General features: G+C 40.9%; 1 protein-coding gene across 4 annotated transcripts in view; it reads left to right on the top strand.

Moving 5' to 3' along the window:
- PHF21A (PHD finger protein 21A) overlaps positions 1-15,546 on the top strand; it is a 186,206-nt gene that overhangs the window by 46,170 nt on the left and 124,490 nt on the right. For all 4 annotated transcript variants that reach the window (XM_044680188.1, XM_044680185.1, XM_044680187.1 and 1 more), the window contains 2 exons: positions 2,086-2,118; positions 4,439-4,504. In XM_044680188.1, coding sequence (XP_044536123.1) covers positions 2,086-2,118; positions 4,439-4,504 — 99 coding nt within the window. The remainder of the gene's footprint in view (positions 1-2,085; positions 2,119-4,438; positions 4,505-15,546) is intronic.

Below are 15,546 nucleotides of genomic sequence, written 5' to 3'. Positions count from 1 at the left end.
ATATCAGACCCTATATTAGAGCATAAAAACCTCAGAAGCAAATACAGAAAAGCAGAAATGTTAAATACAGTTGTGGAAACTGAAGCAGCAATCAAGTTAAGTGATTTCCTCAGGGTCCCACAGGTAGTATCTGAGGCTTGATTTGAACTTGGGTCTTCCTGACTCAGCTTAGTGTTTTCTCTACTCTGCCACTTAGTTGTCTTGAATGCCTAGTAAAGAACTTTTGCTTTTTTTTAATTCAGTGAATCATCTATGTAACCTAATGACAGCTTAAAGTTATGAGGATCAGAGGTAGCCACAATACTAACCTACTCTAACTCATCATTTCTCATCAGAAGTCTAGCTTGGTGTCTGTAGCACAGAAAAGATAAATTCACATCTTTCTTCACTTAGAGGATTACTTAGTGAGGTTATCCATTTTCTTCCCCTTTTGCTGAGAAAAGAAGGTTTTGTGCCCTGGGATCAAAATCAGTTTCTCAATCCCTCTTAGTTTCTTTGCTGCTCTGTTAAACACTAACCAAGGATGCTTCAGAATTTTAGGCAGTGTCAGCTTTTTTCCCTTGTAAGAAGAGAAAGCCAAAGAGCTCTCCTCCTTGAGTCAGATGTCCAGCCTTAGTCATTGTGGGGACATAGCCATATAGCCTTTGGTTTCAGTTGTTTAAGGGGTTGGGGATTTGTGCAGATTCTAGCCCTCTTTCTAGGAATGAGAACGAAGCCATTGCAGTCTGGTGAGTTAGTTAGCTAGCTAGCTTGTCAATTGAGGTAGAGAGAAGGCAGCAGCATCTACTGTATGCAGAAGGCCACTCCTCTGGGCGCTTCAGCTCTTGGAAGCCTTATCTGGACACAGAATAAAACAGAGATTCTCTGAGAGTAGCCAGGATGAGAATCATGGAGTCCAGGCCAGAGCGTGGACCGTGCACTCTGCCCCAACTTCTCATTGGAGCCTAATCACTCTTGTTTTAGAAGATTATCTAACCAGCTCAGTTCTCATGTCCAAGGGGAAAAAAAAAAGAGGGACCCCCCCCTCAGAAGCAAAAGTCACATCCGCAAAAAGTGTCATTTGTCAGCAAGAAAGAAGACGCTCAAATTGTTGTTGTTGCTGTTTTAAGCAAACATGTAGCCTCTAGTCTAGGACTTGTCAGTGAAGGATCTGACAACCTGTTGCCATGGGACTGTAGATTTAGGGCTGGATCTATTTTATCTTTCCAGTAAAAATGCATGTTTCTCATGAGAGTATCCTGGGTGTACCCTAGAGTCACCAAGGAAAGACTAAATTGGACTTTATATCTGTTGTATGAGACTGTGGAGGTATCGATAGTATGTTTCAGAAAGATTCTTATAAAAAAAATTAAGTATTAATTTTAATTCACTTATGTAGTAATGTATATCCACTACTCCTCCCGCCAAGAATCCCAGATAAATGGTGTCAGAGTCTTCTTTTGTCCTGCAGAAGCTTTAGGATTCCTGCTACTTTCCAGGAAGTGAGTTGGCTGTAGAAGGTGGGCTAGGTTGAAGGTCTTCTCTTTCCCCAATTTAAGAGTTGTTCACATTTGCTCACTATGCTGGTGACACTCCCCTACCTAGAAGAACAGAGTTAAGGTAGAAGAATACCCCTGGCATGAGTGAAGACAGTGGCTGTGTCCCTTCTTAGTCTGGGTCTCCTGTGTGGCTAGAGCAGTGCCAAGGACCAGCCAGATCTTAGATCTTCCGAGGATCCTGTGCTTGATTATATGAATAGGCAGCCTCTATCTTTGATGTATTTTCTTTGTTCTGTTTTCCTTGGGCCTGTGGCATTATAAAGAGACGCTAAGCTATGAAATTAGGGCAGCAGTCATTTTCAGACCAAATAACAAAGTAGGGGGCAGTCTAGCCTATGAGGTGATCGGGATGTCTTCTATTCATGTCTGTTGATATGAGTCATACAAGATTTGGGGTCTCTTGTGAACTTCTCAAATTAAAAATCAGCAGCAGCAACTTAAATCGTAGCTTTTTCTTTAGGACTTCATTGATACAAAGAACCTAATGATTGCAACTTTGGTAGGTTAACGTATAGAACATTAACGTTTCTCTTCTTCTTTTTATCAGAAACTGGTTGCTCAAATGAAGCAGGATCCACAGGTAAATATGGACTTTTATTCATTCATTCATTCACTCCAAGTTAGAAAATGAAATTGATAATGAACTTCTAAAGGAGTTCTTTAATTGTAAAGGAATTGTCTGACCAGCCTTTAAAAGCAGTCATCCTAGCCGAGGGGGTTTCATGCTTTAAGAGCTGAGGGAAGAATCTCCCCTTTGAGTTATTTTTTTCATGTAAATAGGATGTCATCTCATCTATTATTTTTTTTTTGCCGTTACTATTATAGTAATTGCTTTTTTTATCTTGACAAAAATATGAAAGCGTTTGCTGTCGAACACTGGGTGATTGTGAGACCTTCTGGAGCCTCATAGTTGTTGAAAGTAGCTGAGGATAATTGCTACTCATTCTTATTTTGTGTGTTTGGGTAATTGTCCAGGGTCACTTACGACTGCTCAAAACTTCTCTATATTCAGGGTCAAAATTTTGCAAGGTCTTCTCTACACGGAGCTTGAATAATTTTGAGTCTTCAGGGGGTATAAATATTACCATTTGTATCATTTTGGCAAATAGGGCACTCACTCTATGGCCTTTTCCTTGAATTTGGTGGGTACATATTGACTTGACCATTCTGGTTTCTCTCTGCTCATTAAAAACTTACTATCTTGCCTTATATAATTCATTGGCTGTTGTGACATCACAACTTTTCTGACTTCCAGGAACTGTAAGTTATATATATATATATATATATATATATGGCATAATATGGTAAATATACATATAGATTTGGACAAAAATATATTATTTTATAGATATATATATGGTTTTTTGTCCAAACCTGATCTTTATAAATAAAAGGAGAATATAATATATTTTTGTCCAAACTTGATTTCTATAAATAAAAGAAGAATTTCTCTCCTAATTTTTGTAAGCAATTCAAAGGAAACCTGGAACTATGGATATGTAGTTGGATAAATTTTATAGTTTATTAAACATAGCAGATCTGTACCATTTTAAAGGAAAAAATCCCTGGAGTTTTAGGCATATCATTTTAGCCCATCTTCTTTTAGTAAGATAGAAAACGGTTATTTTTAAAAACATAGGGCTCTGTGACTTAATTTTCCCTGTGTCTCAGTGTAAGCCATTGATTCTGGTAAATGGTACTCATTCCTTCCTGGCCATCCATTTTTCCAAGATGAGTGTTTCCTTTTTGAACTTGTACATAACACCTATTAAAATGAGTCTTAGATTGGCACACTGTGCCTTCTATGAAGAACCTGAAATGAGAAACACTACAATACTGGCTTATTTTAAAAGCAAACTTATTCAGTGACTCTGACTTGGAAGTATTTGTTTCTGTTGCACACCATGTGATGACCTGATGAGACAATCTCTCATCTTAGAGTCTCAGATGGAGAAAGCTGGGCTATTTTGTTGGGTTCTCTTCTAGATGAGGCCTGACTGCCGAGCATCCTATGGACCCTGCATAATAACTCATTGGGTTCCTATGGAAGCCCTGGTATCAGACATGCTGGCATTCTTTCTGAGTCAGAAGAGCTAGATGATGAGAGCATAAAGCATGATAGAAATTAGGATGGGATGAATTGGATGAATTTTACAAAGAATGGTTAAGTAAGACCAATCTCATTGGATTATGTGTTTATTGGGCTGATTGACCATTTGCAAATGTTATTATTTGTTTTAATTTCCAATTGAGTAAGAGAAAGATAGAGTATACTTAACAGCGTGTGTACTACATAAACAATTCCTAGAATTTTCAGAGGCGAGCAAATGCTCTTAGAGGCAATATCTGGTTGGTCAGACCATTTCAGCAGTCATAATCATGATATTTTTTTCCAAATCTAGGCTGTAACTATTGTTATGCTGTACTAAACACTGTACTAAATAAGGAAGGAGGGAAAAAAAGAGAAACATACCTCTACTGCTGTGTACTTCATATGACATGGGGGTGTGAAGGTGCACACCTTGTTTCTTTGTCTTTGAATGGGAGAGTTTCTTTAAATATGGAACCCAAGAATATGACTTCTGGCAGAAAGGTAGTGTTTTAATGTAAGGTGCTGTAAAGCCGTGGGTATATTCTTAATTTATTTAGCTGAGCCACCTCTAAATTTGAAACCGTTCTAGGAGACAGTTGCCCTTCTCCCTGGTAGTTCTGGAAGCATGCTTGGAGGCTCCTGGATCAGGGCATGATACAGCTGGTCGAAGTTAATGCTTAACAGATTCAAGTGGCTAAATGCTTGAAGTCGTTCATCCTTTGTAATACAATAGGCGCCTGAAATCCTCTTGCTACTATTCTGCGTTAACAAATTATCTCTCTCACAGATATTTTTTCTTTCCAATCAGAATGCTGATTTGAAGAAGCAACTTCATGAACTCCAAGCCAAAATCACAGCTTTGAGTGAGAAACAGGTAGGGAAAAAGGGGGGCATATTTTTAACATTGTGTTCTAAAGATACAGTATGTCTGCTCCAGGCTTCTAAAAGAACTGCTATTTTTCCTCATGTGTGAAAATAAGTGTGGGCAGTCAGACTCAGTTTTAATTTTGTTGGAGCTCTGTTTATCCATTTTTATTTTTGGTTGAAATCAGACTAGAGTATCCCATGGGTTTGTGTTACTGGCAAATATCTAAAAGCTTCATGGCAGGCTTCTGTTAACTGTATTAATTAAACCGGAGTTTACCCATAGGGGAAGGTGTAGAGAGAGTCAGCAGAGAAATGAGAGGCAGAGATTCCTGGGCCTCTCATGGTAGAGATTGGTGGCGGCCTTTCATTTGGAGTGGGAGGAGGGTGGTGGCCATCAGTCACACCTGTTTTCACTTTAGTCCTATCTGGATAGTGCACGTGAGCGTGAGCACGCGTGCGTGTGTGTGTGTTTTTTTTTTTCAAGATTTGGCTCTCCAGGCCATCTGACCAGTTTTGGGTGGCTCTTGCCACCAGGTGGAGTGATGGTGGTTGATAGACATAGTGTCTCAGGAAGCTGACAAAAACCATTCTCTTACCTTTTCCCCCCTCCTCCTGACCCCCTATAAATGCATGAATCAGAAGAACAGTGATGCATATCATTTTAATAACATTTGATAGTACATTATTATACTATTTTAGTGAAGATTTTCACTAGATAATTCCCAGTAACTGATAATTGAGTTTTTAAAAGTTAATTTTAGATAATAACACATTACCTGAAGAATATTTCAAGGGTGCTTTCCTCTTAGATTTTTTTTGCTATGTCAAATTGTTTTTTTGTTGTTTTTTTACTGTAAGGTTTTTATGATAGTTATTAAGCTGTGAACTCTGTTCAGGGACAAACTGAACTTGCTAGCCTTTGTTGCCCCTTCCTAACAATGACTATAATTTTTTTGTAGACTAGATGAGGATTAGTTCATATTTCAAAATTGAGTCTCTCCCCAAAGTTAACTTTTCTTACCTCCTCCTTCCCTCTTCCCCAGCATATTAGAAGAGGAAAATGACCGGGCTAGTTTGGAGGGTAAGGGTCAATAATGTGTAAGGAAAAATATAAACCACCTTTGCCGTTCTATGTCTGTTGTAAAGCTGATTCAACTCTTCAAAGTCATCCCAGTTGATGGATTTGAGAGTGTTCCAGCTTTTGACGTTAGTCAGCTTGAGGACCTTTCTCGCTTCAGGGTTAGTTGGACAGGATGCCAGGGCATGAGTCACATTTGCTGAAAAATTCACGTGTTCAGATGGAGATATAGAAGGTGAGAACTGACTCTAAAGCCCCATTTCATATAATTGAGCAACTTTGGGAGATTTAATATTCTTAAGAAAATGAAAGCAAAGATCTGGCTCGCTTCTGTAGTAGGCAGGAATAAAATTTAATCAGAGATGGCTTTTGATTCTTTTTAAATGCTTTTCTCTCTGGGGATACTTATTTAATAGAAATTTGCATCTTTTATGTTTAGCGGCATATTTCACCAAGTGGCAAACAGGAAGCTGTCACTTCAGTTCAGTTCACCAAGCTTTTATTAAGTGACTGGTGTGTGCCAGGCACTGGGGATACAAAGACCTGTTCTTAAGGAGCTTACCTTCTCCCAAAGAAAAAGGACATGTACAAAAAAAATCAGTACAAAACAGAGGGGAATTTTAGGGGAGGAGGGCCCCAAAAGCTTGAGGGACTCAGGAAAGGTCTTTGGGTAGGAGATGCCCTGGAGGTAGGTCTTGAATGGAGATGAGAATTCCTGGGGCAGAGGAGGCAGGGGAGATGGCCTGGCCAAAATCATGGAGGCCGAATACTGGAGAAAGCAGGGAGGGCCTAAAGAGAGGTAACAGGAGTCAGTCTGCAGTGGTCAGGTGGAACCAGATTTCAGGGCCGTACATGCGTATTTTATTCTAGAAGCAATACTGAACCACCAGCGTGGTTCTGCTTAGCCCAGTGCCTGACACATAGTATGGACTCAGTAAATGCATGTGATCGACTTCTTGTTAGGCTTAGACTAGACAAATCTCAGTTTTGCAACAGTTTGAAGGATGAATTAGAGAGAGGAGAGCCTGGAGTCAAGGACACGAGTTAGGAGGGAGTCGCAGTAATCCAGGCAACAAAGACCTACGGCAGGGTGGAGGCCGCAGGAGTGGAAAGGAGAAGATGGACGCGAGAGAGACGTCAGGGGTGGAATCGAGAGGAATGGGCCGTGAGGGAGAGCGAAGGGCACTTGGGGACGGCTCGGGTGCTGTATGGTAGCTCTGCCCTCCTCCGAAATGGGCAGGTGGCTGGGTTTGGGGACGACGTTCTCTTTTGGATCTATTGAATTTGAGATGCCTGTGGGATACTGAGAATGTGTCCAGTGGGCCCTCAGTCATATGAGACCAGGAGAGCGAGGAGGACTAACTGGGGGAATTTGGGGATAATCTGCAGAGATTTTTGAACATGTGGGAGCTAATGAGATCAAAGAGAGGAGGAGGGCCTGAGCTTGGGCTCATCTTGAGCTAATGCAGGACTCACTCCTCGAAGGTGCCAGCTTCTCCTGCCCTCAGGACGCCTCCAATCCACCCAGATGCCACTCCTTCTGCGCCCCAGCCTCGGCCCCACTCAGAGGCCTGTCCCTGTCCCTTGGGTTTTAGACATCTGAATTGCTTCATATTAACAGCCCACTTTTAGTATAAGGAGAAGCTCAAGTTCAAGAAGCAAGGAAAAGTCATGACAGATTTTGGATTGAAATTTGTCTCACTTTAAGCGTCACAATGTTACAGTGTCTATGGGAGATGGCCTAATAGAGTTGAAAAAGCCTTGGAGAAGCAAGGTTTGAGTTCTGTTGCTGTCTCTGGCATTTCCTGAGCAAGTCCGGGACACTCTTGGATTCCAGGCACCTCTCAAAGACCCAAGTTGCTGAATAGTCACCAATCTGCATTAGCAGAGGGAGTTTTCTCACCAGGGAGATCACAGGTTTGAGCCAAAAAAAAATGTTATCAGCTTGATGTTTAAATATGTAGTTAAAGCAGGTTGCAAATCATGTTCTCCTTGGGAGTCTAACCTAGGCCATAGAGGAGCTTGGTTTGGCATACATAAAGATACAAAAGAGAACCGACACTTCCTCCCTCTCTTCCTTCCCAGGGTCACACAGGTAGGAAGTACCTGAAGTCAGATTGGAACCCAGGACCTCCTGTTTCTAGGCCTGGCACTCTTCTACTGTCCTATTTAGCTGCCCCTAAAGATAACTTTTTCAATAATGTAGATATGGAAAAAAATATTACTTGGCTTCAAATGACTTTATTTTAGCAAAATTTCCTATTGCTATTTGTTGTTCCTGTCTTCTTTACTCTATGGACCTCTTTAGTATCTGGCAAAACTTTAAGAATTTCCTCAAAATTTTTTATACTTGTACTTAATTTTTTCCTGATGAGAGTTTTAGGCCACCACCAATCTTCCTGCTCTTCTACCTTAGCCCTTAATACGTTTTTTTGTTTAAATACTACTTGTAAGAGAAAAGGAAAACCAGACACCATTAAATGCTTATAAATACTTTTATTTATTTTGCTCATTCACTCATTCATTTAGGGAAATATTGTCCTGTGGGATCTTCTGCCTGGACCAGTTACTATCCATCTAGCTCTAAGTAGCCTATTGAGTCCCTCATCAGAAAGTCCCAGTGTTTTCAGTTTACCCGATCCAATTCATTTCAATTCAGTTCACATTTATTAAAAGCCTGTTGTATATCAAGCACTGTGTAGGGCACTGGGGATACAAAGACAGACCATCCCTATTTTCTAAGAGCTTACGTTATACTGAAGGAAATAGCATGGGCACAGATAGGAGTGCATGTAAAATATTTGCCAAATAATTACAGAGTCATTTTGGTGGAGAGAGCTTTAACCATTTGGGGAATCAGGAGACAGCTGGGAACTCTTCTAGGCAGGGGTTATAGAACTGAAGGAGATGGCTATTTGTGGTTTAGAATTTCATCTGAAAGAGTCTGGAAACTTCAGTCTTTACTGAGAGCGGAATCTCTAACGTTACAAAATTTTCTTTTTTGAGGTGTTGTGTTTTGAGGCATCTCAGCCTTTGTGGTGATTGGACCTTTAGATGTTTCTTTTTATCAAAAACAGACACAAAAATTTGATTATAAATAGAATCCTCATCCAAATGAGCTGAATCCTTTCCATGGACATAACGTAGAATAATAAAAACTGCTTTGGAGACCTTCAGTGTTGTGGTCATTAAAAAAAAAAAACAAAACAAAAAAAACACATTAATGAGTTTAAGTTTTTTAAAAAATTTTAATTGATTTGAACGTTTTTAATTTAATTTGAAATTTTAGAACTTGCTAATGACTTACATGCCCCCAACAAATTACTCTTTAATACTCTTTACAATACTTTTTAATTACAAAGAAATACTAAAGCATACCAGTATACCAAGTCGGAGTCATATCATTCCATTCTTACAGTCTGTCATCACTCTGCTGAGAAGCAAGGAGGAGGTACCCTTTACTGTCAGTAATGGATCAGCTTCATGATGGTGCATTTGGGACAGTATGACATTATTTAACAAGGCTCAGGAATTATACTTTTTATTAAGAAATTGTGAGTGTTCGTGAGCATATTAAGAAAATAGAGCAAAAGCTTTGGAAATCTAAATATGGTTCTTGTGAAATTGGCATTTGTGAAAAACCAGTCAGTGATGATTAAGTGCCTCTAGTGTGCCAAGCAATATGAAAGATTCTGGGGGTGCAGGTGCAGGTACAAAGGCAAAATGAGACATCCCCTGCCCACAGAGAGCTTGCTTTCCTTCGGAAGGGACTATATCTGTATATAAATGTATACACAATACAGCCTAGGTAATTTGGTAGAGAAAGCCTGGTAGCTGGAAGGATAAGGAAAGGCCTCATGAACAATACGACTCTTGCATTGGACTTGGAAGGGATCTTGGGAATCTGATAGACGGGGGAAGAGGGCATGACTCCAGGGATGGGGGAACGACTGGTAGAGATGGCAGGAAGATGACTGGTGGAGTGTTGAGTATGAGGGACAGCAAGAAGGCTGGCATGGTCAGGTCTGTTGCATGCATTAAAGGAAATGATGGATGAGCCTAAAAAAGCATTGTGGAGCCAGATGGCAAAGGGCTTTCCATGCCAGACGAATTTGGTTTTGAACCTAAAGGTAATACTAGGACCCTCATTTGTTGAGCAGGGGAGTGATAGGCCAGATCACTTTGTCTGCCATGTGGAGGACAGATAGGGAGGTGGGAAAGCCAACGTTTTGGAGATGAATGAGAAAATTCTTATGATAGTCTGGAACTCAGGGGTGGCTATGTGAATGGGGGAAGGGGTCAAAGCAGCTTAGGGTTTAACTTCATGGAAGAAAGGGACTGTGGATGACTTCAAATTACTTTCTTGTATTAGATCAACTCTTTTACAGAAGAGGTTGAAAACTATTGTGAGACCCTCATTTATTACATTATCAAGCCAGAATCTAATCCAAAAAGAGAATATTAATCTCAGTGCCTTTAACCTGCTAGTGAAGACAAGCTTCTACTCAGAGATTGCATTATTATTGTTAATAAACATTTATCAGTTACCCTTAATTTGTGAATTTAATATTGAAAAATAGTACAAATGATCATCGTAACAGTCTGTGTTCATAATGATACATCAATGATAGATAACCCCTCTCCTCAAGAAGCTTTTATTTTATAAAATAAAATATATAAAAGTCATAGTGGCTGCTATGAACATTCAGATATGTTGGTCACCAAATGGTTGAAAAATACATTTTCCTTTTTCCCTTCCCGCCACCCCTCATTCCTCTGTGTGTAGGTTCCAGTAGGCTGTAGGGGGCCAATTATAAAGCACCGGTGTGGAAAATGGACTGGTAAAAGAAAAGTATTCCCTTATAGAAGACTCTAAAAGGAAGAGTGTTGGTTTAGATTTGCAAGAAGTATAATGAAAGGAGGAGAAAGTAACATTGATTTTCATGGGTTGACTAGAAGATTGGAATTCTCAGCCCGGATTCTGACTCACTCTGGCTTTGGGCAGTCACTTGCCTTCTTTATGTCTGTGTCTGTCTGTAGGAAGGGGATGGATTCCACACAGGAGTATCTGACTATTCACATTTGTACTCTGGTTTGTGCAAATGTGTTTTTACAGTCATTTATTCCACAGTGTATTTCTGTGAAGACTGATTAATTCGTTTTTGACATTTCTTTAGGGGCATATTTTTCTTGGAATTACTCATTTGTACACAAATACTCTGCTCTTCTACTGTATATTTGAATAGCTGCTACATAGAACTAGCTTTGGAAATTGGTTCTCCACCCACCCCTCCCTTTTTATTTTTCATTTTAGACAGCTAGAGCAGTTGGCAGGCCTTGCTCTTAGTTACCAGTTTGCTTTTCAGACTGAGTTAAGCTCTTGTGCACTAGATACCACATCCTTTAGAACCTGCCTTGCCCAACATTTTATAGGAGGTCCACCTGACAGGGAGCCATAACTTGTCTTACTTGTCTAGGGTAAATCTAGATGCAGGTGGCTGCCATTCATAGATGTAGAGTGTAGAGTGAGCTAGTGGCATATGCTTTTAGAAAAGCAGCTATCTCCATGTTTCAAAAAGATAAAAGTAACACAAATCTTTTTTAAAAGATTAAACCACATTTTTAAAAAAACCTATTGTTTTTTGACTTAACTAGTCCTTATATGTAGAACACAATTATTCTATGGAAGGAAGTATGACTTAATGACTTGGAAAATGCCCTGGGAGTCTGTTGATTTGACTCTATTCCTAGTTCTGCTGCTGACTTTGCTGAGTGATCTTATGTTAGTCATTTCATTTTTTTCCTCTCTATAAAATGTTAAAAATTTCTCCATAGGAATTAATCTATTAAAGTACACTGAGATTTTTGGAGGTGAGGGCTATATAAATAGCAGTTGATGGCTGTGTAGTTACAGTGGTTTTTCATTTTAGTAACACCTTCATTTCGTGTTTCGATAGTGCTACTTTCCCAAGGACTTAGAACATTTCCCATTTAATACTTGTCTACATGATTGTAAGTAGGTGTGGTATATTGCATTTGGGCCTTTTATTTCCAGATTGGACAGCCAAGGTCTGGAATGATTAACTATCTTGTTCAAGATCATATAACTGGCCAGTTGCAAATATGGATCACGGTACTCCCACTTCAGTTTTATTTACTAAACTGTACATTCTTATTACTCTGTGAACTCTTATTCTACCAGATATCTTCTGAAACAGGACATTAGGCACAATAATTACACTGCCTTTAGGCCTCATTGCTTTGGAGTCAAGTAAGTAAATTAGTTCCTACAATAGAATATTGGTAACTTGATCCATGAATATCTGCAGCCTTCGATACCAGTAACACCATGGTGTATTTCTGACCTTGATTCATAGCCAAACTAGAAGAATTGGTAAAGCCATTTATTGGTGGAAGATGTCAATCTCCTATAGTCCCTAGAACTTCGGTGAGTGTTTGACCTCATCCCTTAAGCGGTATGCACATTTTTACCTGCAAAGTGTAATGGATATATGGAACTACCACGAGAAACTCCATTGCTGTTGTCTTCCCTGTACTAATGCACGTGTGACATCAGCCCTTTTCTCTTCTTTGTATCAAGCCCAGGAAATGAAGTGTCTCAGAAATCTACTGGCTTTCTTCTCCTGGATAAGATCCAGTTGGCTTAAACTCAGCTCCGATGAAACGTTGATAGGAAGAATGAAGAACTTTGAAGTCTTGGCCAAGAACACGAAGACACTGAAGGCAGGAGGAGTTGTTCCTCTGTAATGTCAGAATAGTTTTTGGGGATGGGGTTTCTCTTTTTACCTGATCTTTTCCGATGGGCTCTACTGCCAGAAGCCATACTCGACTAGCCAGAAGGTTTGATTATTCTCTCAAGGATGAGAAGTTTGTTGGAGTAATCCATGCTTTAGGTTCATTCCTACAGTACTCCTCATGACCAGTTATCAGCTTGCAGTGAATGCAGCTGTCTGCTTCTTGAGCTAAAGAAACTTCTGAAGCACTTCCCAGATGCTTCATTCCTTTCCTGGCAAATCAAACAACCTTTTCATCCAAGTTAGTCTAAGACCTTGGCCTATTCAGTTTAATTCTGCAAGTGTTTATCAACTAGCAAGGTACCACAGTGCTTCAGTTTCCTTCCCTATAAAACAAGGGTTCTAGACTAATAATCTCGCCATTTTTTCCAGCTCTAAATCTAAGATTCTGTGAGCCAGGTCTGCTTGCATTGGAACTAAACTTCCATCAGCTGTCTTCATCTTGTGTGTTCTTTGTTGTTTAGGATGATGGTTCTAAGTGAAGACAATCTGGTCAAAGCCTTGAGATGGGACTGCTTTTTTTTTTTTTTTTAATTACCTGTGTCTATGCTGGCAAAACAGGTTTTGAAAATATATATAATAAGTTTTCACTACTGGAAGAAAGAATATCCATCAGGCAAACAGTAAGTATATAGTAAGTGCCTGCTGTATTCCAGGTACTTTGCTTAGGTGCTGGGGATACAAATAGTCCTCTTCTGTTGGGGAAGACAACAGATACATACATAACTACATATAGAATAAGTAGAATCAATACAAATAAATTCAGAATAGATAAATAAAAGATAATTAGGGAGAGGTAGAGGCACCAGCATTTAGGAGATCAGGAAAGAATTTCTGTAAAAGGTGGTGCCTGAGCTGTACCTTGAAGGAGAAGAAGGGTTCTGTGGGGTAGAGATGAAGAGGGACTATAATCCAGGCATTAGGAGAGCCATTACAAAGTAGAGAGAGAGAGAGAGAGAGAGAGAGAACACGAGATAACGAATGAATGAATGAGAACCCTTTGGTAGAGAGAAGGCTGGTTTGGCTGCATCTCTGAGTCCTGGGAGGAACTGTTGTCTGCTGAGGCTGGAAAGATGGGTTGGGACCAACCAGGTCATGAAGGGCTTTAAACACTGAACAGGGGTTTTTAATTTTATTCTAGAGGAGATAGAGGGCCACAGAAACTGATGGATAGAGTCTAGGTAGATGGATTAGAACTCTTGGTGAGGGAAAAGAATAGGTGTGAAAGGGAGAGAAAATGGAAATGGGATGATAAGAGATCGTGATCCGATAATGGAGTGTCCGCTTTTTATTCAGAAGCGCTAATACTTCTGGGTAAGGATGAGATCCAAATGAGAGCATCCCTACCTGTGGACGAGGGGAATGAAGATCTAAGACTGAAGTATCGAGAGCTTGGGAAAGTTGAGGAAGCACCAGCAAGAGTATTGATGTTCCCTTGTAGAAGGCCAGGGGTCGGGAAAGAGCAGATGTTGGGGAGAAGGACCCTGGGCTGGGTACAACGACTGCTGTAATTTGAAGCAAACAGACAAATTTGGTTGAGTGAATGTGTGAGGAAGAGATGTGGCTGAGTGATGGTGAGAGAGAGGAGGAAGGCCAGGGCCTCGGGCCTCAGAACTGCCACGTTCAGTGGCTGTTGTTTCCCATCTTGGATCTCTCTGCAGAGCTTGACACTGATTGTGGACAATTTCTTCTTTGGGTTCTTGTGATGCTACTTTCCTCTCATTCTTTCTGTCTGTCTTCTCCTTCCCAAGCTTCTCTGCTGATTCTTTCTCCGTGTAATCATTAAAATGGGTTTGATAAATATAAGAATTTAAAAAATTATTGTTGTAGTCACCATTTATAAAAATAATTAACTTCTTAAGTCAAAGTGACTGTTAGCAGCTTTTATCTACAGCAGGGTAGAGATATCAAAGTGGGAAAGAGGTACAAAAAAATCGCCTAGGAACAAATACCCTCAGACTTAATCCTAGTACCTCTAGACTGCGAATGTGAATCCAAAAGTGAATCACACCAGAATCCAAAGTCCTAATCAGGAAGCTGAAATCCAAAGAGCCAGAAGACACTGAAAAACTGCCAAGAACCTTCAGTGCACGAGGCCAAGACCTCCAAGAGTCTTCACCAGAACTCATGCTGAAGAGAGTGGCCCACCGAAGTGCTGAGAGAAAGTCCTCGCCAAAGAGCCAAGGAAGGAATGAAGGAATTCTCCTCCAGTTTGCCTTTTATAGCTCCTTTTCCACATCACTTCCTGTCTCTCTCCCACTTCATGGGAACCAATTACAGCCTCCTAATGCTTGTGGCTTTTGGGGATGTGAACTTTTTTTCCTAGTAAGTGACTTGTGAACTCTCTTACTTAGTGACCTACTAAGTGTTAAGTAGGGGTACTTTTAGTTTTTGATTGATTAACGCAAAACAGACAAAGGGAAAAAACAAAAGTCCTTTCATCTGGCTTCCTGTCATAAGCAGGTGCCCCAGGTTCTTTGGTCTCCATGGTCTCATTGACCAGGTCCTGGACTGTTGCGCGCGAGCCTCTCTCCTGAGCTCCAGGCCTGCAGGACGGCTTCCCATCGCCACAGTGTCCTGCTCACTTTTCAGGATTCAGCCCGTCCTTCTGGGTGCCGGGCCTCGCATCATCCCCGCTTTCTACACGCTCACCCGCGACACATCTGCCCTGAGGTGCCGAGTGTCCTCGTTTTCACCTGGAGGATACAGACAGATGTTCCTTTCTCGGCCCTCGACTGGGCCTCCTCCTTCACCTTTCACCCATAGGCTGTGGGCCACGGCACGTTCTCATCCCTTGTTCAGCCTCCTTGGGGCCGGGAATCCTCTCCCTGCCTTTCTTCAGGATGGCACCAAAGCGAGCCTTTTCTCGCCCCTCCACCCACTCCGCATCGACTTGTGGGCGCAGGATTGTTTCCATGTGAGCTTCCTGAGCGCCGGGTCTCCTCGGGCCTCTGTCGTCTCTTCAGCCGGCCTGGCCTTCAAGTAAGCTTTGTCTGGCTAGCTGGTGAAGCGAATGGGTCCTGCCTCACACACTTCCCAGCGCTATGGCCCTGGGCAAGTCTCTTCACCTCAGCTTGCCTCCATTTCCTCATCTCAATTGAGGGTCATTATAGCACCTAATTCCCAGGAGTTGGGAGGATCAAACGAGATGGTATT

This window comes from Gracilinanus agilis, chromosome 6 (genome assembly GCF_016433145.1).
Source record: "Gracilinanus agilis isolate LMUSP501 chromosome 6, AgileGrace, whole genome shotgun sequence".
Taxonomy (NCBI): domain Eukaryota; kingdom Metazoa; phylum Chordata; class Mammalia; order Didelphimorphia; family Didelphidae; genus Gracilinanus; species Gracilinanus agilis.
Note: the sequence above shows the minus strand (reverse complement) of the source record. Positions and strands in the feature narration are given on the sequence as shown.